The sequence below is a fragment of the Micrasema longulum genome, unplaced genomic scaffold (genome assembly GCF_059751315.1).
Source record: "Micrasema longulum isolate JH-2025_06_02 unplaced genomic scaffold, ASM5975131v1 h1tg000487l, whole genome shotgun sequence".
NCBI classification, from domain to species: Eukaryota; Metazoa; Arthropoda; class Insecta; order Trichoptera; family Brachycentridae; genus Micrasema; species Micrasema longulum.
Window position 1 is genome coordinate 488,709 of NW_028277684.1, and position 27,302 is coordinate 516,010.

Consider the following 27,302-nt stretch of genomic DNA (forward strand, 5'->3'; position numbering starts at 1 on the left):
TCCGTGAGGCCAGTTTTACAGTTAGCTATTTAACCAACTGCGCCACGGCGCCTTTTCATTATAATTAAAACAAAAATAAAACAACTTTGCTTTTAGCCACTTATCTTTTACCGACCGGTTTCGAAGCTTCACAAGATTTATCAAGGTTTTATTTTCTAATTATTCATTCCCTTTTTTATTATAAATTTAAATAGTATTTACTAATAATATTAAATGTAACCTAAAATGTACTAAAGCCAATAACAAAATTCTGATCAATTTGATTTCTGTCAAGAAATTGTGACATTAGTAAGTAAGATGTCTGTTAACAATCTAGCTCTCTAACTTTTACGGATTTCTCGTCATAAATTTATAAAGTTCACAATATAATATCTCCGCCAGATATTTACTCAAAAGTTAGAATAGCTACACAGAAAATACGTATTGTCTGTGAATTTAAGTTTTGTAGATAAATAATTGTTGTGTTGTGGACTCCAAATCAAAGATCTGAAGTTATTTAAAACTAACTGAATATAATATGAACGCAAACATTTCTTTGAAAAAGTTATCAAGGTAAAAAAAAAGCACCTCACTCCTATAAACGAGACAGATAATACAACAAAGCCTTTTTGAGTTTGAGTTTTGAGATTTCGGAATCCTTGTATATTTTCTTACTGTGTATTTGAAGGTTTCCTTCGGAAGTGACTCTATACTGATGACCATGTGTTATGGTCTTCTTAGAATGTGCCCAGTTTGTGCGCGGAGTGGGATTCCCTGCAGCCAGGCAGCCCAGCGTCAGCGGTCTTCCAGCTCCACTTCTGAGCATACCCCCGAAGGAGGCGATTCTTGCTCCTGCTGAAAGATAATCAATAATCCGTTATTTTAAAAAAGAAACCGTTCTGTTTTGAATTCAACAAAATATTTCAACTTTAAGGATACTTATTGGTAATTCATCGTCAATTTGTACAAAAAAATAGGAATTGAGTTGACGTAAAATGAAAAGTTGACATTTAAATCAAAATTGAAATGTCAATATCTAAATATTTTAGTTTCTCTTTTCTCTCCCTTTCCTTCTCCAATCCATCTACATTCTTTGTTTCATAAAATTGCGTGATTTTCAGTTAATTTTTGTTTCAAATTAAGTATAAAATTATTAGATTTTGTATTACTACCTTGAATATTTCCTTATAATTCTTATATTTTCAAACCGAACGGTTTGGGTATGTAGGAAGAAATGGCTTAAAGGCAATATGCTCACCCTTATATATATATATAAAATGTATGTAAAACATAAATGTTCAGAGTGCTGTGATTCGGAGTCTGCTTAATTTTTGTGCGCCAGATCCGCTTTTCATAGATTAGTCGTTTACTTAACTTTGATTACCGGAGGTTTTTTAAAAAAAAAAAAAAATAAGTTAAAAAAATTAAGCAATAAAAAAAAAATTAAAGTCTCTTGTTGATATTCTTAAAATATAAAACAGGGTTTAATTTTCCCACAATTTTCTGAATTCACTAATAAAATTAATATTAGAAATACCAGAATGAAATCTGTTTTTGCGAATTAATTGTTTCCATTAATGTACAGAAAAATTTGTAAAAATGCTAAAATTATAAAACAACGCTAATTGAATAAACATAAGTCAACTCCACTTTTTATGAAAGCTTCCCGGTTGTGATTGATTAATGACAGAGATAAAATTATAATGGAAATAATTCATCCAAAATTATTAGATTTCTACAATTTAAACAATTTTTACTAATTTTTTTTTCAATGCGAGTTATTTTTACAATTGTTGTAAAAAAAATACGATTGAAACTGAGAAATCGATTAAATAAATTGATAACCATGTCCTACCGTATTGAACATTTTTATAATATATTATGTTACGTGCGTAGTAATTATGTTTCCCCGCGTCTCATCCAATATGTTTACTAAGGAGTATGTACGTAAACACTTCGAGAGTAAAATTTCAAACAAAATACAACGTTCTATATTTTGAGGAACAATATATAAGAATAATTTATTGTGTCTAATGACAAACCATCAGAGTAAAACCGCGAAACGGGAGAACTCAGGAGGGATTACCTCCCCATCAAAACAAGATACTTTCAACCAACATAATTTGCACCCGCAACGGAACACAGGAAACAAAAGTCAGCAACAATTAGAAAGGAAGGGTTGTACAAGATTATAATTATTATTGTGTAGGTGGTTTGAATTCATGAATATTAACAAACTTGAAGCCTTGATGCTTTCAAAATGCGATATCTCAGATTTTGTGGTGGAAGTATCCAGATATATTGTATTTATGTATATTCAATTTGGGGATTAATGCCTGAATTTGAGAAGAATGAAAAGCTGATAATTCACAAAATTTAGAAATTATCATCAATGGGTGTAAAGCAAAATATTAATATCATAAAACACAAAATCGACGATAAATATTTTTATTTTTATTTTTTTATATTTTATATTTTATATATTTTTTTCCGAATTCTGAAATGAAAAAGGGGTCTCAAAAGTTGCCTATTCGATTACTCGAAATGCAAAAAATATCAATAAAAAAATATTTGAAACTACTTTTGGCTCTCAACCTGAGCTTGAAGTTTTCGAGATAGTAAATTTTTTGCGCTAAACCGGCTGTTAAATATATGTCGGCTGTGTAAATATCAGCCAGGCGCTTAACGGAATCAGTTCCGCGGAGTGTAAATTTTTTGCATTTCGGTAGTTTTAAAGCGTGTTTGAATTAGTAATGTGATTAAGTTACATCTTTAATAAAAAAAAAAAATTTTATCAATGTAGATAATTAACAAAATATTCAGACAGTTTTTACTCGGCTGAAAGCCAAAAGTAGTATAATTTTTTTTTAAATTAATTTTTACGTTCAATGTGATCCAAAATGCAACTTTTTAGACCCCTTTCACTTTGATGTCCAAATAAATAAAAAACTTCATACCCCATCAGCCCACTCTAATACTTATATTATGTTTTATGTTTATGACAGTGATATTGTGATGGTACCGACGAGTCATTTTCTTGCTAAGCTATCGCATTACAAAAAATATGAAAAAAATAAAAATAACGTGAAATATGTCATTCAGTATTTGAGTTTGTGATGTTTTTAAAAAAGCCAAATTACACTGGTAATTAAACCTACGTACCTTTGCTGACAGCCGTTTCAATGATCGGTGAAGTGGCACTTCCTTCCCCAGCCCCGGTGCTAGCAGACAGCCAGAACTCGTACCGCCCTTTCTCCACCAGGCCACGAACCTCCACCGACCCCCCGAGTCCGGGCTTACTGGGGGACGTGGCTTCCGCTACGCTGACTTGTCGAGTGGTTGGAGCGCTGTCACTAAATTCAATTCAACATTATCATTTTGTTTTTATTCAAAATAACAACAATCACATGAAGCGAACAAAACTGCGAAAAAATCTTTTCGTCATGAGACAAAATTAGCAGTTGGTACCGACGGCGACGCACGGAATGGAAAAGAACCATTATGGTTGGCATTAATTATTTTCGTAGGTTATTAGAAAATATTTTTACATATAGTTTCATAATATTAAAAGCATGTTTCAGAGGCATTTTATTTTGTCAGATTTTTTTAAATAGAATTAAGTACTAGAATAACCATATTAAATTACTAAAATTGATCAAACAAACATACTTAACACGAAAGTATATAACCATGTTTTTTTTATTTTTGTCTTCGGATGAGTAATAATATGAATTTAAGACAAAATATTTGCTCAATAATTGTTTTCTATATTTTTGTAACCTGAATGTACTTTTACAAACATTGAACAAATAAACGTTATTACATTTAATGCTGGGCATGGAAGTGCTTACAAGTATAACGAAAATACTATTAAATATGTAATATTAAAAAAAAAAAATTTACGAATCCTTTTAAAAAATAACACCTCTTTAAGATGTAAAATTTTATTTGACGCATAAATACAACGTATCTTTAATTGTAAGTTGATTTTTTTTAAAATATCTTTTAAGCCTTTTTTGATATATAACTGACCGCGAAGAGTTTTTGTAAAAAAAATGCCCCATTAAACGGTTGAAGGATTTTTACGCGACCACTGTCAAATTTTAACTAAAGTTGCTGAAAATCAAAAATACATGAAAACAACAAAAGTGATACTAATACTCATACTAATACTCAGAAATAAATAGCAGAGAAAATATTTTTAAATTTATGTTTACTTGCAGCTTTAGAGGTTTCATTCCATTCAAGATGAAAAAATAAATACTTATAAAAAATAAAAGAAAAAGTTGCTAGGTGCTACGTAGGTTTGGACTTATTGAGCGAATGGAACGCGAAAAAAAAATGATTTAAAATGCGAGTGTTGATGAAAACTGTAAACAAGACAATACATTTTAATTGTGATAGGAAATGGAATCCAGACTTATTTATAAACATTTAGACATAATCTAAATATTGCTGATTAAAAGTAATTTTTGTAGCATTGTCGTGATATTTTTGAAACAAACATTATATTTATGTGAGTTGACTCAAGATTCTCATACGATATAATTAAGGTTAGGTAGAATAACAACTATTAATGAATAATATGTAAAATGCGATTGTAAAAACAACAATAAAACAAAAAACAACATTTTCTAACCACCTGGATATCATAGGAACTTTAAAAAGAAAAATATTCCTTTAAAAATAAAGACTTGCAGTATTCTAAGTTTAGTGTTATGATACGCAAACAAAATTCACACAATTTTCTAATTTATTACCTGCCTACTGCCCTGTAGAACAGAGTATAAAACACAATTTTTCCATTTGGTTTCTTGGGTCCTAACCAGCTGACTAAAATCGAGTCAGCATTCAGGGGAACTGCTTTGAAATTAGCTGGTGCTCCAGGAACTACAACAAAACACATATTATAAATCTTCCGTACAATTAACTTGTGCTGAAGTTATTTTAAGTACGAATACAATCGCATATTCAACAATTCAGTGCACAATTATCTTCATTTCTCTATCCGGACAAAGTGGTGCAAAGGGTACTGCGTAACATTATGTATTCTTAGCACATATACTTTATATTCATGAAATAATAATTAATTTTTAATTTGGTTGGCGATGCATTAAGAAGTTTCAGTTTTTTGTGTTGTTATATTAGTTAATAACTATTTATACTTTAAAACATAAAAAATCTTCATCATAGAACAGGCTGAGCCATACTAGATGGAAACTATCCTAACTAGAGGACGCTCTGTATTCATTTTCTAATCCACTAGTTTTATATATGTTCCGTGGTATTAAATATTTTTACTTATATATGGAATAAATTTATAAAATAATAAACATATAAAATAATTTGCAGCGAATCCAGATAATTTTTGCTATTTGAAATGTAAGGCGATCAGTCTTTTTCTTCAGGTGCCAGTAGAGTAACAATGCAATATTGTAGTGAAGAACCACCCTTAAAACCAATATTTCACACATAATATTTTATGTCCAAATATTTCTATTCAAGGGCTGGATTTCACCCCAGTGGACTTATTAACATTAACATAATATTAGGTTATAATTGATATTTTTTTTTTGCAATTCAAATTTAGAGAAAATTATTTTAATTGTTTGTATTTTTTATCATTATTTTATAAAATGTATTCAATACTATTTTTAGAGTTTTATTTTTCATCATCATCATCATCATTCCCTTTCCGCACCTAATGGTACATAGGGAACTGCATTGGTACACCAATCGCAGAGTATCATGATTATATACGTTTTGTTAACAAAAGAGTACAGATTTAATATAGTACACATACAACATGTCTAATTTTTTGTTTTCGATGCTTTGAATAAATAAAAAATTGTTTTTTCAATAAGAAATTCAACAAAACCAAATAAAATGGTTTAAAAAATTTTTTTTGAAGTAGAAAAAGAATGAAATAAAAAACAATTTAAGAATAAACATATACTTTATAAAAATGTAAAAGTAGTGGGTTTTATTTTTACGTATAAATGCAACCAAAACCTGATAAAAATAAATTTACAATAAAAAAAAATATATTATTTTTTACGTACTTTTTAATAAATTAACATATAAAATTGAAATACTTATGTATTTATCCACTTTATTTTTTTCGAGAGGACTAGATTTCTTGAGGCATTAATCTTCATATCGGCATCTAAACCGTAAAATTTTTCTAGTGCTGTGGGTGTTTCTTGCAAATTGAGAAATGCTGTTTTAGTGATGAATACTGTTTTCAGAAGGTGATTATTATAGAAAACGGCCCAACTGTTTTTAGCCGAACATAGAATTGACCTTACGGCACCCGATAACACCAAAATCTTATTTTTCGGACTGGCTGCTTTTTACATAACTTCACTCAATTATTCAGATGTTATGAAATGTTTCTAAGAAAAACAATAAAATATGATATTAAAGTTTTCCTCATTGCCAAGCACCTTGCTTCTGACTTCTAACTGAAATGATTGTCATGTCCTACCTATGTCAAAAGTACACATAAAACGGAATAACACATTATTATAGCATGTGCTATTTCAAAGGCCAAATCCTGAAGTCGAGTTACCGGACCGGATATTAATTTGAAGTTCGTTTTAGCATTTAAAATAGATAGATAGTTTGGAATTGAACTCTGAAATTTATTTTTACACGTTGCGTACATAAATGAAAAACATGATTATATGAGAAACATCACTTTGCGTCATTCGAATAAAAATATGAACTTAAGTAAAAAATTACTATCATCAATATTTAGAGCATTTACTATGTGGTCAAACATTCAACTTAATGTTCTTAAATGTTTGTATAAAACCACTAAACGACTTTTCTATGTCTACCGGTTTCGAGACGTACCAGTCTCTTCGTCAGAACACTAATTTACAGAACCAATATACAGAACCTACTAAACACCTTCACCATAGTTGTTGCACAAACATATAAAACCAACACGACATACATTGTAATAAGTGACCCTTTACGTATATTTTTTTTCTCCATTTTACAATAAACGTAGAATCCAGATAGAAGCTCCATCACAAATAACTATCGACGTGCTTAAAAACATGCTAAGTATTTGAGCAATAACAATGAACATGCTTAAGTTATCGCAGTCATAAGTCGACGCGTGCGTAGTACGAGTATCTAAGTCAACACTCGGGTCGGTTTGTTTTTTATTTTCCTCGTTAATAAATACAGTCCACTAGCAAAAAAATGGCGTTTACCATAAAAAATAAAACTATATATTGCATTTGCAAAATAGTCAGGAGTATCTATTACAAAATAGTGAAAATGAAATTACAATTATTATGGCGACTGCTTTTTTTGACATTTGGTTTGCCAACCGCCGGCTAAATGCAATAAGTACCGTGGTAAATAATAAATAAACAAATAAAAATAGCAGTTTTGGAATATTTTCCATATTTTCACTGGTGAAATTCAAATATGTGATTGCGTAGTAGGATTATACGTCGCGAAACGTAAATATTTTTGAGGTGTTCATGGATGTTTCTTGTTTCTACCATGGTAGAAATTGTTATCACGTCGCTTATTAGCACGTCGATAGATATTTGTGATTAAGCTACTGGTGTACATGATTTGGTCATACATGATTTTACTTTCAATACGATAATGCATTATTTATTTTGTCTACGCGCTGCAAAATGACTGCTTATTAACTGAAACCTAACGGAAATAGATCCATTTTTAATTATCGACTGGGTAAAAAGTATTTTCAATCATAAAAAATTGTACACAAAGTCTTAACATGATAAAGAGCATATTGTGATGAAAAAATAATAATACAAAACTTAGGAAAATGCCTAAAAGGCGACATTGGAAAATGGGTCAAATTTGACCCAACACCGCAACGCACATATTTTTTTGAACACGCGGGTTTTATGGTAATAAAGATATCTGACGAGAGTAACTTACTATCTTCTTCCGTGGTACAGAATACAGCCGGACTAAGAATGCCATCTCCAGCTCCCGTGTAGGCCAGAACTTGGATAGAGTAGTTGGTGTACTTCAAAAGGGCGTGGAGATATGTCTCGCTGCTGCTGGTTCTCTTTACTTCAGCTGAGGAAACGTTGTCTTCCACTGAAAAATACTCAATTATCATACATTTGTCACACACGGTATTCTTTAAATATCAATTGAATTTGATAAATAAAAGAGTGAAAATTTTTTTTTACATCAGGTACCTATTAACCTTTTCCTCACAGAGCATCCAAAAATTACACATGATCCAAACAGGGGGACCAAACGACCCTAGGGCCTACTTGTATAATATAGCGTCACGAGAATAAAAAGTAGAAGGGTTTATGATCGTGCAATAATATATTCATGTTTTCACGTACACATATTTTTCTCATTCGTGTATTTTATTTATTTTTGTTTGTTTGCCGAATGCTAATGTAAACAAAGTGAAATCGACCCGTGTTTTAATTACGTCTTAATATTTAACGATTTAAAAATTCAAAATAAAAACAAGAAAATGCTTCTTTCTGTTATATTCACGATTTCAAAAAATAAAAGGGTAAATGGCTAAATAATACTCGAGTTATCTAATGAAAATCGGCCTATGGGGGATTCGACTCTTCCTTTGGTTTGGCTAGGTTAAAAGTATCTTTGAACACGTTTAAAAAAAAAAATTAACATAATCATATGTAATTAAGTATACATTCTATCAATATTTTTTCTTTATTTTCATTGAATTATTACTAGTCTAACTAGGGTCATTACCCCGAACAAAGCCCGGCAAGCGCTTTGTTTTTACATAATAATGTTTTTAAAATTATGTTAACATAGAGTACATTTCTTTTTTTTAATATTTTCAACTTTGTTCAGACTTCAAACTTCAAGAAATATACTGCCTTTTTTGCAACACATAACATATTACAACTTCACATAAATATCACTAGCGCTTAGACATATAAATTGATATGTTACACGTAAATAATACGTTTAGTGAATTATTTATCTCTGCATAAAAATGTGACATAACAGAGGGAATGGCTGAGGGGACAAATTACAGAGGGCGCCCTGACGAGAGTACTTGGAGCAAGTGTGCGAGAAATTAAACTGCGTCTCATATACCGAGTTAAAGAGGGCTGCAGGGATAGAGACCAGTGGAGGACGAGATGCAGGACTGCTGCAAACCAATCTCCAGGATTGAGACTGCAAAGAAGAAGAAAAATGACAGAGAATCGGGTTGTAGTCCCGTGGCTAGCGTTGCGTATTCACGGATCAGAGGTTTGAGGTTCAAACTTCACTCAACTCCGACTTGATTTTATAATGGTCAGTTATTTAAAACTTGTTCAAAAGGGCAGTAAAAACGAAAAATACAAAATATGTAAGTTTCGCCCAGTTAAGGAAACAAAAAACATTCTAGAAAAATCATTTTAATTTAAACAAAAACAAACAAACAAATAAACCATCACGTTGTTTCCTCGTAAGAGTACGCAGAGATGATAGAACGCCACATCACTCTATTTTTGCAAGCAGATCTTGCCTCCTCTACATTTATACATCTTCTCACGCACGCCCGCCGATTATTCCGACTTTTAACACGTGTATCTTCGCGTATTTGTTGGATTTGGTTATGCCATGTTTTTTTCGGTCTTCTTCTATTTCTGCATTCATTAACATTTGCATTGCTAATGTTTTTAGCCGTTATTTCCTAAATTGAAACAAATACTGTTTAATTTATATAGAACATCGTAAAAAACAACTGTGTAATATGTATAGATATATTGTTATTATATTATTTCATAATTTTTGTAATAGAACACTGTTATGTTAAATGTTTTTAGGTTTATAAATAGCATTTGTGCCGTGTATATACTTAAATAAACAAATAAACAGGGATTTGGTCCTGTGGCTAGTACTGTGGACCACAAATCAGGGGTTTGGGTTCCGAATCCCCATTTTACAACCACTTGGTTCCCATTTTTATGTAATGTGTTATTGACAAATCATTAGAAATGTTTCTTAAAATTGAAATATTCGAATAAATCATAAGAAAACATTTTTATGGTAAGCAAACACAATATATTGTAGAGCAGACCATTTCTTTCGGATGATGTATAATCTTAACCATTTTGTTTTACTTTTGATACTAATTTTTAAATAAGAAACAAACGCACACAGCTTATGTTAACACCCAATATTTTGTGTTTTGGTAAGGTGCCAGAATTTGCAACCATATAGGAGAGCTGGCATTATTTGTTCGCATTACGAAAAAAAACCGCTCAGGTTTGCATGTGAAGTTTTTTTTATCGCTATTTGTTTCCGGCTTTTAAATAAGTTTTTTTAAAGTAAAAAGCGAATTAATGAAGTTTTTTATATTTACTCAAATAGAAAAATTGTTAGTCCATTTCCTAAAAGTCGCAAATAACTTGTGCTGGAAAAAGAGTTGTGATAGAGTGGGATTTGAGACTCAGACGTATGGACCGTGAGTCCACAATACGACTATTGAACGACAATCGGGTTTTCAAAAAAACGAATAAACGGTAGGCGGAAAGGATAAAACGCCATATTAAAATGTTTTTGCATACAGACCACGTTTTCTCTACATTCTTACATCTTACGTACGCACAGAGATTATTCCTACTCTTGACATATCTATCTTCAAGTATTTGTTTCACTTTATCACGCCATGTCTTTCTCGGTATTCCTTGTTTTTTGCATCCATCAACATTCGCATCGTAGATCCTTTAAGTCGTTCTTTCGCTGTCCATTTGCTCTATATCTCCAAACCAACGCAGCACCCTTTTATTGATTCTGTCATAATGTTTGTCTTAGCCTTACATCGGCGTCGTTCATGGATCTCGATATTTGTGCACCTATCATATATCGTTTTACCACGCCTGAGAGATTTCGACAGTATTCAGTTTACTTTCTTCATTATTTTTCATTGACAATATATTCCTCACTGGGAAAACCCGTGCAAAGAAAGACATTCTACAACTTAAGTTTAGTCTTTTATATTTATTTTAGACAACAAGTAGTTTAAGAATAAACATTTTTCATAGACGAACAAAAAAATAAATTTGAAATATAAACATATTGTTACAAATTTTAATCAAGTGTAGGTTGCTTGGATAGAGACTAATACCAAATCATGAAAAAAACCACACATACTACTCAAAAATGTACCTCTTCCAATATCAAATTATTAGTTTTATTACTTAAAATTTATAAGTGGTAAGTTGTGATGAATGAAAACAATTTTTTCAACATTTGTTGGTAGCAAACGATTGTTGTTACACAGCCAACACACTAGCTTCACTACGAATCTCATAATACTCGAACCTGGTTGTGGTCCCGTGGTAGTATTGTGGGCTCACGGGCCAAAGGTTCCAGTTTCAAATCCCACTCTATCACAACTCGATATCCATTTCTCCAACACAATGTATTATCGACTTTTAGGAAATGGTCTGAAAATTTAAATACTTGAACAAATAATTTTCACCCGCGAGTTGAAACTAAATTAAAAAAAAGGAATAAGTATCCACCCACCCTAATTTAACCGGACTGAGAGGATTGGCACGATACGTGTGAAACGGGCCCGTACATGGTACAAATAATAATTATAATATGTATAAGATTACTCATAATCATTTCTTATAAGGACTATTTGTATAAAATTTCTTAATATTGTTCTTTATTTACTATTTTTTTTCTCATGTATCTATATAATAATGTATAAACTTATATGTATGTATATGTATGTGTGTATCTTTTCATATGTAAATTTATTAAATATTTTTCTATTAACCCTATACCTATGTTGGTACATTTCCTGATTTTTACTTATTATTGTATCTTTTAGCTTTTCTTATGTTACCTTTAATTTTAGCTAAATTTACATACTTATGTTTCACTGCTGCACTTGAATGTAATTTCTAATATGTGTAAAAGCCCGTAGGGCATGTAAATTAATAAATTAGCAACACAATGTTATGTAATAATTAACAAATAACGCGTGTCGCGACATGATCTATTTGCAAATGAAACAAATACGCCCGTCCCGTCACCCGCGCACGCACCAAAATGAGACAAGTCGTAACCTGTCACGCACAAATGCATACATCTTTTGCCAAACATTCGTCGCTTTGGCCGAGAGCGTGGTCGAATATTCGGTACTCATCCAAATCACTATTCGTGGCATCTCTAGTTATTATTTTTAATAGTGGACGTATCACTATTTCATGTAATTCACCTATTAACGAAACTTTTTGCGTAGATATTAAATATATCTAAAAAAATAGTGTAATTTTGGTGCGTTATTTTGAGTTACAGTTTTTTCGTTATTACATTGAGATTGTTCCGAACAACAAAACATAAATTTTGAGGCGTAGAAGGACAATCGGTGGCTATTTTAAGGTTGGTTACTTAATATATATTATGTTTTATGTAAAATATTTCCGCGTAACACTGAGTTTACGTTAAGTAACATCGTAATGCTTTTCAACTGAATGAAAACTGTATTTTTTAAATATTGAAATGAACAAAATAAATATTTTTAAATGGCAAAATAAGATTTTTTGCTATTGGAATAAACTCGGTACTTTATTTATGTAGAAGGACAGAAGGTCTAGTATTGCAGAGCTGAAAAAGTTTTTACGTATTTGAAATATGTACCTACCAACGTTACCCTAATTTCATTACTACCCTAAGCACGTACACGTCACACATACTTGTAAATTGTATGAAATATTATATTTGTAATGTTTGCTTGGAACGATAACATACCATTCTAACAATGTATATATAAATAGTCAATTAACGCCCATATTTTATTCATTTTCGATGCACGTTTTTCTGGTTCTTTATTACGTACACTTCATTAAATAAAAATACAATTATGAATAAAAATCAAATGACTGCGTTACGGTATAACTTAAACTTCAATGCGGTATGTATTAAACGGCTGTGGTACGGTATGTAAATAATAGAAAAATACCCGAATATCAACAATATTTTGGATTTGTTTAAATGTTTCAAGACAAGGACTGGATTCCATCCCGTAGGAATATTAGAGAGTTTGAATGTTTAATAACTAAAATTTGGACAGGCTCAAAATATTACTGGTTAAGTCAACTGGTCCAAGAAGAAGTATAAACATTTTTAATACATTTTTACGGCGTTATTTTTTATTTAGGTGAAATAATTCAGTTGGACAAATCATACCTGCAATGAAAAGGTTTCAGAGCTTGAACTTTGCAAAAATTAACACATAGACGAATTAAAAAATATATAGATGGATAAACATTAAAAATATTATGTGTGTCACACATTAATCTTAATGTACATCATCGTTACTTGCGTACCAATGATGTATTTGCTGTGGGAAATTTTGTAACCAACGTCGGATTATTTTCCCATCTGCTAAGGGTCTTCAGAGCAGTTAACAAACTTTCACTAAACAGTACTGTCGTTGTGTTCCTACAGCAAAGGCAAGCATTCAATGAGCAAGCGGCGTTATCACTCCTGACTTGTGGATGGCACATCTGCACATCACGTCTGCCTAGATCATGACATGACTATTGTACATTTAAATTGATAATTCATTATAAAATATCATTATGCCAATTTATTAGACCTTTCATTTGCCTGTTAATCAACTTATTATTTTTTTGTGTAAAGTAGCTGATTAAACCTTATTAATTGATAGCGTAGCTCACCGTAATTGCCTAGCTTGGAACGGGGTATGTACCCTTGTTAGCTAGGCAAAGTGAAAAAAAAAATGTGTGTATGATAAAATATATTAATAAATAATTAAAAACCAGCCAATAACAGGTTAAACAATCATTTTGAATACAAGGTACACAACTATGAAATCTCATCTAAAAGCAAATGTCCCACTCATCCCTCACTAGAATTATTAATCCACTTATCCTTGGATAAGCAATAGTATTGATATTAAAGGATTTTGAGTTAGGGATAAGTGTCTCCCATAATGTTAGCGTAGTTTATATTGGTTTCATGGAAACTCAAACTTTACGAATTATATTTCTATACCATATTTGGTCCAGTTCGTATTAGATTGAAATTATGAAAGAAAAACTTCGTATCCAAAATATCGAAATAACACTGAATTTACAAAAATATCACCTTTCTGAAAATTAAGTTATTTTTATATTTTGCGTCTTCTTTTTTCATAGTCATGTTTAAACAGATTATAAAAAAAGCGCTTGAAGCAATCACGTATAATTAAATGAATATATTACAATCGTAAAGACGACGGTATTTTAATCCGTGCTGTTTTCAAGAATATTTTTTATCGGGTTTTTTAGTACACATGTTTACAAACGATATTTTGATCAATGGTGGGTAGTTATGACCTTAAACTAAAAATCATCATTTAAAATGCCTCTGTTTAATCAATCAGTACTGTTGTTAAGACATAATTTTCTCGACTTTCTTCACTATAAAATCGAACTTTGTAATGGTTAACAGTAGCGACGTGAAATTTAAAACTTTCGTTTGAAAAAAATTGCTAGATCACCCATGTTGTTCTCACATAATTTTTAACTTACCAATCTCCGGTTTCAAATCTAACTTTTTAATTTAAAACAGTAAGTCGTAACAAAATTAAATTTTGAACAGACACTTAAAATGCCTTTGCTAAATCACTGTGCTGTTTCCAAGTAACGTTTTATTTGGGGTTTTCAACGATTAGTTTAAATGATGTGAAATTTAGAATGAACTTTCTTAGATCAAATATGTAGTTTTCAAGTAAATTTTTTCTTGGCTTTCTTTGTTATAAAGTAAAATTCATTAACAGTAAGCCGCACAGACGGAAAATTTCGAAATTGACCACTTTCAATTTTAAGATGAAATTTCATAGCAAGAAGTGCGAAATTAAAATATTTTTATTCCCAATGAAAATTGATTTAATTATAAAAAACGTTAACCCTAGTTAGACGGTTAAAGCAGTTACATATACATATGTATAGTTCTATGTGTTTGATATGATAAATAAATACTTTCTAAAAATTTAAGTACATACATACGTAAAAGAAAGTAAAAATAATAAAAAACACGTGGATCTATACTAAAAATTACAAATTACCCTAAAAATGAATTAACAAATAAACCATAACAACACAAACAAGAACACGTGTTGGTATTAGAAATTACCAACCTCTCATTCTCTCCGCAACAAATTTCATTAAGGATAGCATTCAGGCTTCGTTAGCTGGAGGATCCTTTTTATTTTTATTTTTTATATTTACTTAAACCAACCCTCAGGTCATTAGAGAGCTGAAGAATAAGTTTATAAACGAGTATTTAAAAAGTTAATTGAAATAAGATATAAAAAGTGCGATAAAAACATAAATCAGACGTGGGACAAGACAAATCCCTACTTTTTCTGTTGATGTGCATAGTTTAAACTATGCAACATACTCACCTATTCTACGGCTTCACATTTTGGCAAACAAACACGGAAATTGAGATTAATTTAATCTATTTTTATCCAAATAAAAATCATTACTTTGTAATACCTTTTTTCCTAAATTATAGAAAATGTATTAAGTGTTATACTTGTTGAACTGTTTATACTATGATACGAGTATATCGCCTCTGTTACTTTAATACTTTTTATAGATTAACTCTTTATTTATTGTTATTTGCTGAACACCTATGCCATAATTTCTTGTTTGATTTACCTTTGTTATTTTCTGCTGATTTTATGTATCTATATTTTATTCACATATATACAGGTGTTTTGTATTTTGTTTCATTAGAATTGTTTTTATTACTATTTTATACTTTGTTAAAGACGTAAGCCATCGAATAAATAAATAACATGCCGTAAACCACATAATTTAAGAAAAAAAATATCAAAGTGACAAGAGATTTGTTACAAAGAGTATTGTCTCTTTGCCAAAGAAGTTTTAACCGTTTGTCGATAAGATCGCTAATAAAAATTAGACATAAGGTCTAATTTGCAACTGATTTTATTTTTCAAAACTTTAATGTGGGAGTAACCACCAAGTGTAACATACACGTCTAAGATTAAATTTATATTTTATATACAAAACTATTTAATTAATTTTTACTGAAAACGGGGTATTAACCGTGGCTCCTTTAGGGTCTGTTTTATAAACTATCTATCTAACTCCCGTAAGTGCTACAAACCATTAAATGTTCGTAACTTTAACTGGCAGTTGTGTGTTTGATAAACTTATTGTGTTAATTGATGACGGTAAGTATTTTAATAGAAATTGAAATTCTAGTGGTAATTTTTGTGTTTTTTTCTGAACAAAATTCCGAATTCCAACATGCCAATTATGAAAACGTAAGATTGCCGGTGGGTCGGTGACGTTAAGTATATTTGTTTTGTTGTTTGTGTGCATAATAATTTGCGTATAATCGTTGCCTTATATACAATGCGATGTTGACAAAGTAATGGTAATTGATATTCTCATAAGAAATAATTACACACTGCAAATAATACATAGGTAACTGAAACAAATAATTAAAAAAACAGGATCGTAATGCATTTAACCGGCTAAAACAGGGTTGTTATATACTCTAAGGTAGTTACCATTCATCCATTAATAATAATATGAATAAATCTTTATTTACCATAATATACAATGCCATACATACAAAAATAATAACAAAGGTACACATAGTGAAACGGTGGACTAATTTCCACTAGCAATTTCTTTCAGTCTAACCAAAACTAAGTAAAAAAATACCATTTTAAAAATAAATGAAAAAAATAAGAATTAGTTTTTTTTTTTTTTTTTTAATGATAAAAAAAGTTAAGAAACACAACAGCTAAAACATTATACAAGATTATGGTGGCTGGTTATTGCTTACATTAGTACATTTTTATTTATTCTATTGTATCTTCCAAATATTCATTTATAGAAAAGATCTTTTTTTAAAAACATTTTTAACACTCCTGCAATTTTTTTTATACAATTTATTTCCTTAATTTTTTTGGAAAGTTCATTATAAATTTTTACTGCCATGCATATGGGCCCCCCCTCTTTGTATAAATGATTGTTTCGTCAATGGAATTCAAAATTTACTTTTATTCCTGGTGTTATGAAAGTGTCTTTTTTCCTGTGTAATAAAATATTCAGGTCTTAATTTAACAATAAGACAAAGTTCCGTTATATAAAGACCCGTCTGTTAATAAAATTACTATAATAAAAATTGGTCTACATGTTGCCAGGTAATCGGCATTTACTATTTTCCTTACACATCTTTTTTTAATTAAAAAAACCAACTGTTCAACCGACTGGTAAACATCTAGGCATCTAAGTTGGGCCACGCTTATAAGGCAAACTCATTTATTTAATATTTATTGTGGATAACTTATACAGCGCCATTTTCGTAATAAAATACCTCAAGGGCGCTTTACATGGTGATTCTATTGTTAAGTTAATTTAATTGAAGCTTTTAAATTTGTAGTTTAATTAAAATAATTTATTTTGTTGTCACGTGCTACGGATTTATTCAAATAATTTAGAGAACAAGTGGGTTTTAAGTTTTTTCCGAAACATCACTTCACTTTCACAGCCTCGCACCTCTGCTGGGAGAGCATTCCATGCCATAGGGCCTGCGACCGCAAATGCGCGCTCACCAAATTTAGTGCGCTGTTTGCGTAGAGGTATAATAACTTTTCCTCTCGCCGTAGACGTAGCTGATCTAAGCGTGAGACGCCTGTCAGCCAGTTCATCTGGAATGCATAGTTCCCTTAGATATTCCGGAGCCGAGTTGTGCAGTGACTTATACATAAGCCAACAGAGTTTGTATTTGACCCTCTGTGGAAAACGTAGCCAGTGTAGCCAGTGTAGCCAGTGTACTCATATCTGTTTATGAGTTAGCCGTAGGCAAAGTTAAGTGGAAAGATGTTAAATGATAGAAAAAATTATATAACTCTGTAATCGGCCGGTATACCTAACGTTAACAAACGTTCTCTCTTTTTTGCGTAGCTTGTCCCGCTGTCTCCAAACATAGTTTCGAGACACCAAAATATCCCATTGAAACAAATATTTGAAGGTAGTTTCTAGTAACTTGGTGATGACGCATACCTAGCGTATTTGACTACACTAAAAACGGAAGAATTTTGTGTCTAACGGGAGTTAGAGGATGGTGGATTCGTTGTTGGAGAGTAATTCTTGAAATAATAATTATTTAGACTACTTGCTATTTCCAAGTAAAACATATTGGTGCTCAGTATTATCTCTTTACTACAAACCACAGCAGACAAAAATCCTACCTTTGGGAAGTCAGGAAAGGGGATCAGGGACAGGAATCCGGATGTTAAATATCCAAGTCCTGGTTCCTGGGTAGTGTTTTCATTTTTTGGCGACCTTTCACTATAATTAAGCGGGAAATTTATCGACGAACGTAGCGGTCAGAAAATGTAAAAGTGTGCGGATGCGGGCAGATAAATTACGATACATGCAGTTGTTGACAGAACAAATTATGCAGAGAGAAAAAACAAGATTGTTAATGTTGGTTGCTATGGATATGGAAAATTGTTCTCATAGCAACTGCAACTACCCGTGATCATAGCGATGATGAGAATAAATAATTACTAGGAAATCACAGGTGGGTAGGATAAGTAGACCCCTGTAAACTGGCGGTCCATCCAGCCACAAACCAATCAATCTCACCAACTACTCGCGCAACCGGCCGGAATAAATAAAAACTGTAAATAACATTTTTTATTACAGTTTGTAACGTCACATTTTATAAAGATCAGTGAAAGAATAGCCGTATCAGGGTTTTCAAACTTAACGTGACCCACTGTTAACAGGACCGTCCTATTTTTAGGTTGCCTGTCCGGTCGTCCCCAAACCTAGCTTCAGGACGTCAAAATGTCCCGTCCAAAACATTTATAGATGTCCCGTTTTGAGGAAAAAATTTCATGGTCACATTAGGTATACCAAATATTAGTTAAAAACGGTATCATGTTTACTAACAGATGTTTATATAACCGGCCCTGAGAAGTTTGAGAATTCACCTATTTTAAATAAATTTGATTTAAAAAAAGTAACTCACCGTAAATATCCATGAGGGGTTTGTAAAGTATTTTATACCCCAGTAGATTGCCTCCATGGTGCGAGCGCGAGGGAGGCGTCCACTCTACCTTGAGGCTTTGAGAGGACAAGGGCGTACATCTCACCGACTGCGGAGGAGAAGAAGGAACTGAAACAAACGATAATTAAACCGTTTTAAAATACATTGTTTACTTTTTGCCTTAATTAAGCACCCCCGCGCCTAAAGCTTAGATGATTTATGGCGTAATATATGTTTCGCATTTATAAATGTCAAACGCGGCGGGATTTCAAAATGTTTCCCTGACTTAAAAAATGAAAAACATAAAATACACCCCGTTTCAGAGCCAGACTGTAAAACTTCTAAGAAATACTGCTTCCGATAAATTAAATGAGAAAAGAACCTTAACTTTTGTCATCATAATCAACGTCAATTTCTTATACGCACTCATTGGCGCATAATTCACTACTTCTTTGCTTCAAATGCAGCATAATTGAATTTTTTTTTAAGAATAACTTAGAGGAGGAGATTAAAAAATATAATATTAGGAGAACATGTACATTTTACTCAAAACTCGGTTCTTTAAAGGCCAATGCTTGAAAGGTGAGACTTAATTTACGGGGACATGTAACAATAAATCTACCTAGATCGTAGTAACGTCAGTAGTTGTTAAGAATTGACGTGATCATTAACCATGATAATGACAAATATACCCATAACAATCTACCTGATATAAGGTCAGTAACTCGTAAAAATTAAGAATCGTCGATATAAAATGACACATTAAAAATTTTATTCCAAAAGCGGGCAAAAAATAATATTGAAACGCATCAAAATGAAACAATAGTCAAACAACGCTCTTATAAAAAACTCATGGTAAAAAAAAGGAATATCACCTCGGAATTTTACAACTCTGTTCTGAAATTTGATGTAAAAGATTTATCGGTTATGTATTTTTTTAAAACCTGTTAAGTTGGAATAAGCATTCTACTTTATAGTGGTAAAAGAAGTGGTCAAATCAATGTTTTATTCAAGTAACGTAGACAGGTAATAAACGTCAATATTAAAATATATGAACAAGCCAACTTTGACAAGGGTAGCACTGGGTATAAAGTATTAAGGTGTGATTATAAAATAAATTAATTACACACATTACATTTATATAAACCACGTTGAGATTTATCGGTTAACATTATTCAGTTAACTTACAAGTGGACTTATCGAATCTCAGATAATATGTAAATTGTGGTTGGCTTTATATAAATGACGTATTCCTGTTCCTTTGACGAAAATAACATATATTTTTTTATCTACTCCTGGTTCTTCCATTGTCATCACATTTTTTTAAAAACACACAGTTTCTTTAAACTGACTTCATTCATCCTTTTCTACACCTAATGGTGCATAGTATACTGCATTATACACCAACCCCAGCGTATCTCCAATCGATATTCTGATTCAAGATTTTTACCTGAGAGCAGCTTTTGAGTCAAACACACCCATCAAGGGTTCCGTTTCACACACGTAATGAGGAAATTTAATGCAACGGGAAATTTTAATTTTACGGTGAAGTTCTCGAAAATATATGCAAAGATATAAGTGTTATTTCTATAAAAAATTAAATACTTTCAAACGGTCACTAGTTTTCCGAAATCAACCAATGATATAAAGTGGATTGGCCTACTACTCGGTTAAAGTGTACAATCTACTCCCATTATCCTTAAGGATAATTATTAAGTACTCACAATATAAAGTTGCTAAAGAAATGGATAGTGGAGGTGGGTTGCGCACGGATCGATGAGTGGATCAAGCCAAATAGGTAAAATGTGTGAACTGTTTATAAAATTGGTCAATATAAATTACTTATAATTTTTATGATGATTTTATTTTATATTCAACAATGTTTGAGTATGTCCAAATGCTTGCAGACTGGCTGGATTTTCTCCCTCCAACATCATAAAGGTTTCAGCTCCTTTACTTCACAAAAGTCAACAGATGGAAGAGTTGAGAAAATGTGGATGTTCAAACATGGGCAGAATGGTGAATGTTACACAGTGTGTAAAATGGCCACTTAAAACAGCCAATGACAGGTCATAAGCCCTGTAAATTTATTTATTTATTTATCAAAAACGTTTTCCCTCTCTGTTGAAATAAATTATTTTATATTTTAATGATAACAAGATAAATTAGATTAATTACGTTTTTTAAATTATTATTATGTTAACTTTGTAAAACAACTAATTTAAGGCGTGTTTCACATTTTATAAAACGTTTCCCTCGGCACGGGACACCTCAGTAAGGGAACATTATTCTATATAAAAATTATTATAATTCTGTAAAGTTATATATAAAAATAAATATAGTGTTGTGATATATTTCCGGTTACCAGAAAGCCAACCCACCAATTGAGATAACTCATCGTACAGAGCTTGAGACGTTACCAGCGGAGTAATTTTTAAATCACAAAACTTTAAACAATCATTGCGCTGATAATATAATAAATAAAATTAATTTATACACATTTTTTTGGCTTAGTTTGATAGTCCGTTAACAAATAATAATTTAAAAACTTAATGGCTACAATTGATAGCAGATAACAAGTTGACCAGTTTATTTAGTTTAAAGAAATCAACGAACCTCCCTCCTTCGTGGATGTGAGTATCGGAACGCTGGGCGGGCCGTTCCCCGCCCTGTTGCTGGCGGCCACGGTGACCCGATACTTGGCGTACTGGCCCAGGCCGCTGATAGTGAACCTGCTGGATGAGGAGCCTTGGACGAACGTGGAGCTGGAGTGGGCGGGTGGAGAACTGGCTCCGCCCGCTTCCACCTCCGTCCAGTGGACGGTGTAGCCCTGCAGAGTGCCGTGCCATGTACCGAACCTGGGCGCCTGGATCACGAGAATTATGAATTATTTTTTTAAAAAATTAAAAAAAGCATTTTGGCGAGGTTATTACAAAATAAAAAATGATTATGATTCGTAATTTTTACCCTAGATATATTTACTTAGAAGATATTATTCAGATAACAAATAAAGGTACAATATTAGTGCTTAATACAATATTTTACATGAATTAAATCCATATATTTACACTATCGTTTCCCATTACGTAAAAGAAATAAACATTTCTTGTGTACATAATGGGGAGTGACGTCTTACAATACTTTATTTTATTTTAATTATTAACATTTTTAGGATAACATATAAATTACAAAAAAATATATAAACGTTGTTTTTAATCATTGCTACATAAAGAAGAATTATAAATGTAATTTTTCACTTCTTTCTTAAATATATTGTATTCCTGACTGTACTTTTTATTATATTTGTTCAAATGATGTTGTGTTGTCGTTGTTTTTAATGTGGGAATTGAGATATTACCACCTGTTCTAGATCGTGCACTTACATTATGTGACCTAGAAATACTTCTAATTATTTTGTCTTTATGGATTTGATGCAAAAAATTATTTTTATATAACAATTTTATATCTACAACTTTAAATATTTTTAATAATTGAACAATGGGAAAAGTATATGGTTTTTTCAAAATATAACTTTTATATTGTACTTCAACATATTTTATATGATGAGTAATGAAATTTATAAACCGTGTTATCAGGTAAGAAGATTACAAGAGAACTGGATTTTTAAAAAAATAGTTACGTTATCTTGTATATGAGTTTAAAAGGGAGGGCGTGTGTATGTATAATAAGTACAGTAATTGAAACTTCACGAGGTTCATATAATGGGTCATAGTTTATTGATCAACGATACACAGACGCGCAATCATTTCACCTGAAATATAGAGCAACGACTGCAAGAAAATACTTCGTTTTCTATCAGATGCAATACATTATATTCAACAAAACCAACAGTATTTCTCATCGGAGCAAAGTTGCAATAATTTCGTTAAACGGACATGAATAACAGAAGACTGAGGCCGATAAAGAGACCACAGAGCATAGTCAGTTAAATCAGCTTAACCAAGTAAGCTTAACGCAGTCACAGTTCAACACATCATCACCCTAACACTTGTATGACATAATTCAATTCATTATTTATTCGCTTAGTAATAAATACGCATTTTATTTTTTTTTAATTTTTTTTTTAATATTTTTTTTTTTGTTTTTTTACAATAAACATAAATGATAAAACAGAGTATGAAGAAAATAAAGCACAATTACATAACAATGAAATACATATTAATAGTAAAAATAGTGAACAAAAAATCCCACAAAGGCATGGCCTGTTCGTGGGTAAACAAGAAAATGTTAGTGAATTTTTACACTTATAATAAATAATGGACAGTTATAATATTTTTGTGTAACATAAGAAAGAAAAAAATTTCTGTAAAAGATAATATGTTTTTTTTATAGTAATTAAAAAAGAAAATAAAAAATATTAAGAAAAACACGAAAATATTCCTTATTATTAAAGGGCAACAAAATAAATCATAGACAAAAAGAGTTCGTATCTTTAGCTTGAATCCAAAGTAGTGCCCTCAAAACCTCAAACCTTTAACCTCAAACCCCAAGTAGGGTAAAAGCTCCAACCTTTAACAACCAAAATTCTACATTGGAAACCCCGATATTCTTCCGGAAAATCCTACACACAAATTAAAAAAAAAAAAAAATTATTACCTGCCATGTGACTATTAATTCACCAGCTTCACCTGCTTGCACTTTGATGTTCTGGGGTGGCTCTGACGGGGCTGAAATTTATTTTTTTAATAACGTTAAAATCCAACAATCATTGAACATATGTTTTTCCAAGTAAATAAAAAAGAATTTCTAAATTGATCACCTTCTTCTTGTGTTTTGACAACAATAACTTCGCTGTAGACACTCTTATCAATCTGATTGAAAGCCATCATCCTCATAGAGTAAGTTGTATCAGGGAGAAGATCATTAACCAAACCAAACTCATAGAGTTCTGTAACTGCACTAAAATAAAAATGACAAACATACAATCAGAGAAGTTAGCACAAGAGTGTTGTTCTGATGTAGCGGAAACAAGAGCCAAATACAATTTTGATTTATATAGAGATATATAGAATACAAACAAACTTACAAAACAAATGTATGGCATGCTGAAAGGTCAGGTAGGAGAATCATAACTGCACCTTTCCTAAGTTACATAAAAATTACCATTTTTTTTTCCAAACGTACGAAGACTCCGCTAACTTCCGTCATCATAATCAAACAAGCCTTCAGATGTCCAAAATCTGTACCAACTATGGATCTATCAAAAGTACCTGCATTTCTTGAAGCAAAATGCAGGAAACATGGTATATCCCTAACAGATGTTCAAATGGTTCGTATCATACGTCGCAGTCTTTGGACTTTCCAATATGGTGATTGTGCGTATTAAATATTTAACGAGAATCAAATAATTCCTTTTTTTATAAGTATATTTTTTTATTCTTCCGAAGCACTATTGCATTATATAAGGTGGCGCAAAAGTCATCACTCAATCGGAAAATGCCATAACTTTTGCAAATGGCGGCCAATGTTAGTTCTGCTTTGACATTTGTAAAGTAAACAGATACAAAATACACGTCAACAAAACACGAATCGCTATACTCTTCTGAGAACGCGGGAAAAATTGTTTCGATTTTTTTGTGGAATAATTCGTCGGTGGTGTTGGCGCAACGTGAATTTAGGCGCAGATTTCCCGGTCGTCCAACACCAACTGGATAAGCACGACGGTATTTAGTCGCTCGCCTAGAAGTGTATGGGACAATATGAGATGCTGTCAGGTTTGGCCGGCCCCGGAGCAGCCGTTCTGCTGAGAATATCCCAGCTGTGGCTGAAAATGTCGTAGAAGATCCCGGAGTATCGACCAGACTACGTGCCACGTAATTGGGCATCAATTGGTGGTCTTTACAGTAAATTTTGGGATTGGAGAACATGTGGTTCTAACAAGATGGATCAACGGCACTTACTGCACGAGCCACAACCAATATTTTGAGGGCTATATTTCCGGGTCGCTTAATCTTTCGTTTTAGTGATTTGTACTGGCGATTTAATCGTTTCTGACCTTTTTGTGGGGTTTCTTGAAGTCAAGTGTCTATGTTAACAAGCCTTAGACTCTTGAAGCCCTCAAAGAGAATATCCGTCAAGAATGCGAGAATCTAGCGCCGGAAGTTTTGGAAAGAGTGAAGTAAAATGCCATAAGTCGGGCCCGTATGGTCATCAACTCTGGTGGCGGCCCGTTTACCGATATTATTTTCTCGACTTAATGGAAAAAAAGTTGAGATATCAAATTATTACAACCCAGAAGCAGAATCAAAATGTTTTATTAAAAAAAAAATTACAGTCAAAAAACATTGGGTGACAACTTTTGCGCCACCTTGTACGTAACATATAAAATGCTTCTCACTACAGGCGACTGAACTGTTTCTTATTTAATTTGATTTTTAAAGGATCAGATGTTGTTCATGTATTTTTTTTTTTTATAAAAAGAAATTTATTTATTCATTCAAAATTACACTCATTTAAATATAAGTGAATTTATTAAGACTTTTTAGGCTATGCCAGCGCCAAGCCATAATAAATAACAATAAAAAATACATTGTAAAATTAAATTGATTAAAATATAATGACATGTGATGCAATATAATAAAAATCCAGAAAAAAGGTACAAGTCATAAATAACAAAATTCCAAAGAATACAATTTAAAAACGACAATCAGACATAAATATTGAAATGTAAATTATAAATTATACAAATATAGATTCATATATAATCAAAAATACAAAATATGAGCATCATTGAAATCAACAAAATAAATGTATAAAAGTAAAATATAGTAGGATTGAAAAAAAAAACAAAATAATAGTTTCATTTAAATCAATAGAAAAAGAATATATATTTAAAAACATAACTAAAATGATAATTAATATATGGAATCTATAAACTCACTTTACACTGTAGTACACTGAGTAATAAATAATATGCCAAATAAGATTAAAAAATACAAAAATACATTATGAAAAAAAAAAAAAACCTAATAAAAATATTAGCGTTCTAATAATTTATCCAAATATTTGAATTTTGCTGGCCACTTTCAAATATTATGTTCATTTTTACGCATTCAGAAAAGCTAAAAACGCTCAACAAGCTATTTGTCTAACAGCAAAGGAACAATAATTGCGTTTCAAGTCAGAAAAAACACTTTGGGAACATAAACACATTACTTGTGTCTTAGAGAAATAATTACTTACTTTAGTGCTTGTGCACAGCTCCTTACATGTTTGTTTAGTTCTTTGAAGGATTATTTGTCTGCTTGTAGCTTTAAGAGGCTAATTTATTTAATATGTATATTGTGAAATAAATGTACGTTATGAAACACTTGCTGTTATGTTTAGTTAAAACCAGAAATTAAATAAAATATCCATAAGTAAGAATCCTTCCTACTTTACAAGGCGTCAGGTTCTTGTCTTCTTGGGAGTCTAAAACTGGTCGTTCATCGGCAGTTTACGTTTTAACCAAGGGATATAGACTGACTGAAAGACCCGGGGGAAATTTGTGACCACCAAATGCCTTAGCTGGCAGAATACAGTAAAATTTAGTAGTCAAATAGTTTTTTTAATACCTTGAATGAGTAGTCATGTTTGTAAGGGTGATATTTATGATGTTAGCAGAACCCCATGCCTCTCTCGCCTCTTGGGCGATAGTCTGGTACTGGAGTTGGTATCCAACAATAGGACTGTTTCCATTGAAAGGTTTTTTCCACTTTAACTTCACAGACCTGCTATCTACTTGCAAGAGTTCCACTTGTCTCGGTGGGTCTGGCCGTTCTAAAAAAACATTGTCATAACCAATAAATAATTTGATAATGTGATTTCTCCATTTAGCCTCTACAATAATATTATATCACGTAATATAATGCTCACAAAAAGATAACTGATTGATAAACGTATTACTCATATGCAAGTGAGACCTTTAATTGTTTTGTATTTTTCTACAACTGAATATTATAGAATAAAAATGAATAAGGAAATAACCTTACTTTTGGCTTTTGCAAACGCACAATAATCATAGCTTTGTGTGACAATTTCATTTACAAGTTACATTGAATTTCTATTTAAAAAAAAAAAAAAAAAAACGTTTTAGATGGAGTTTATTTTACTTATCAGTATAATCACCATGTAGGTACTTTTTATTGTTTTTTGAACCTAAATTATTATTTTTTTAGATCTTTATAGTATTTGAATTTAAATTTAAACTTACACCAGGCACAAAAGGTATGCCTTTTTTTGGTGTGGTGTTTAGTCCTGTTTTT

General features: G+C 31.5%; 1 protein-coding gene across 1 annotated transcript in view; it reads right to left on the minus strand.

Annotated features, from left to right (window-relative positions):
• The window catches only part of LOC148281180 (cell adhesion molecule Dscam2-like), a 311,957-nt gene that overhangs the window by 14,308 nt on the left and 270,347 nt on the right, over nt 1–27,302 (minus strand). The window contains 9 exon segments of the mRNA XM_088227065.1: nt 655–834; nt 3,142–3,332; nt 4,740–4,869; nt 7,915–8,079; nt 19,021–19,167; nt 21,655–21,904; nt 23,656–23,726; nt 23,819–23,958; nt 26,613–26,817. Coding sequence (XP_088083191.1) covers nt 655–834; nt 3,142–3,332; nt 4,740–4,869; nt 7,915–8,079; nt 19,021–19,167; nt 21,655–21,904; nt 23,656–23,726; nt 23,819–23,958; nt 26,613–26,817 — 1,479 coding nt within the window.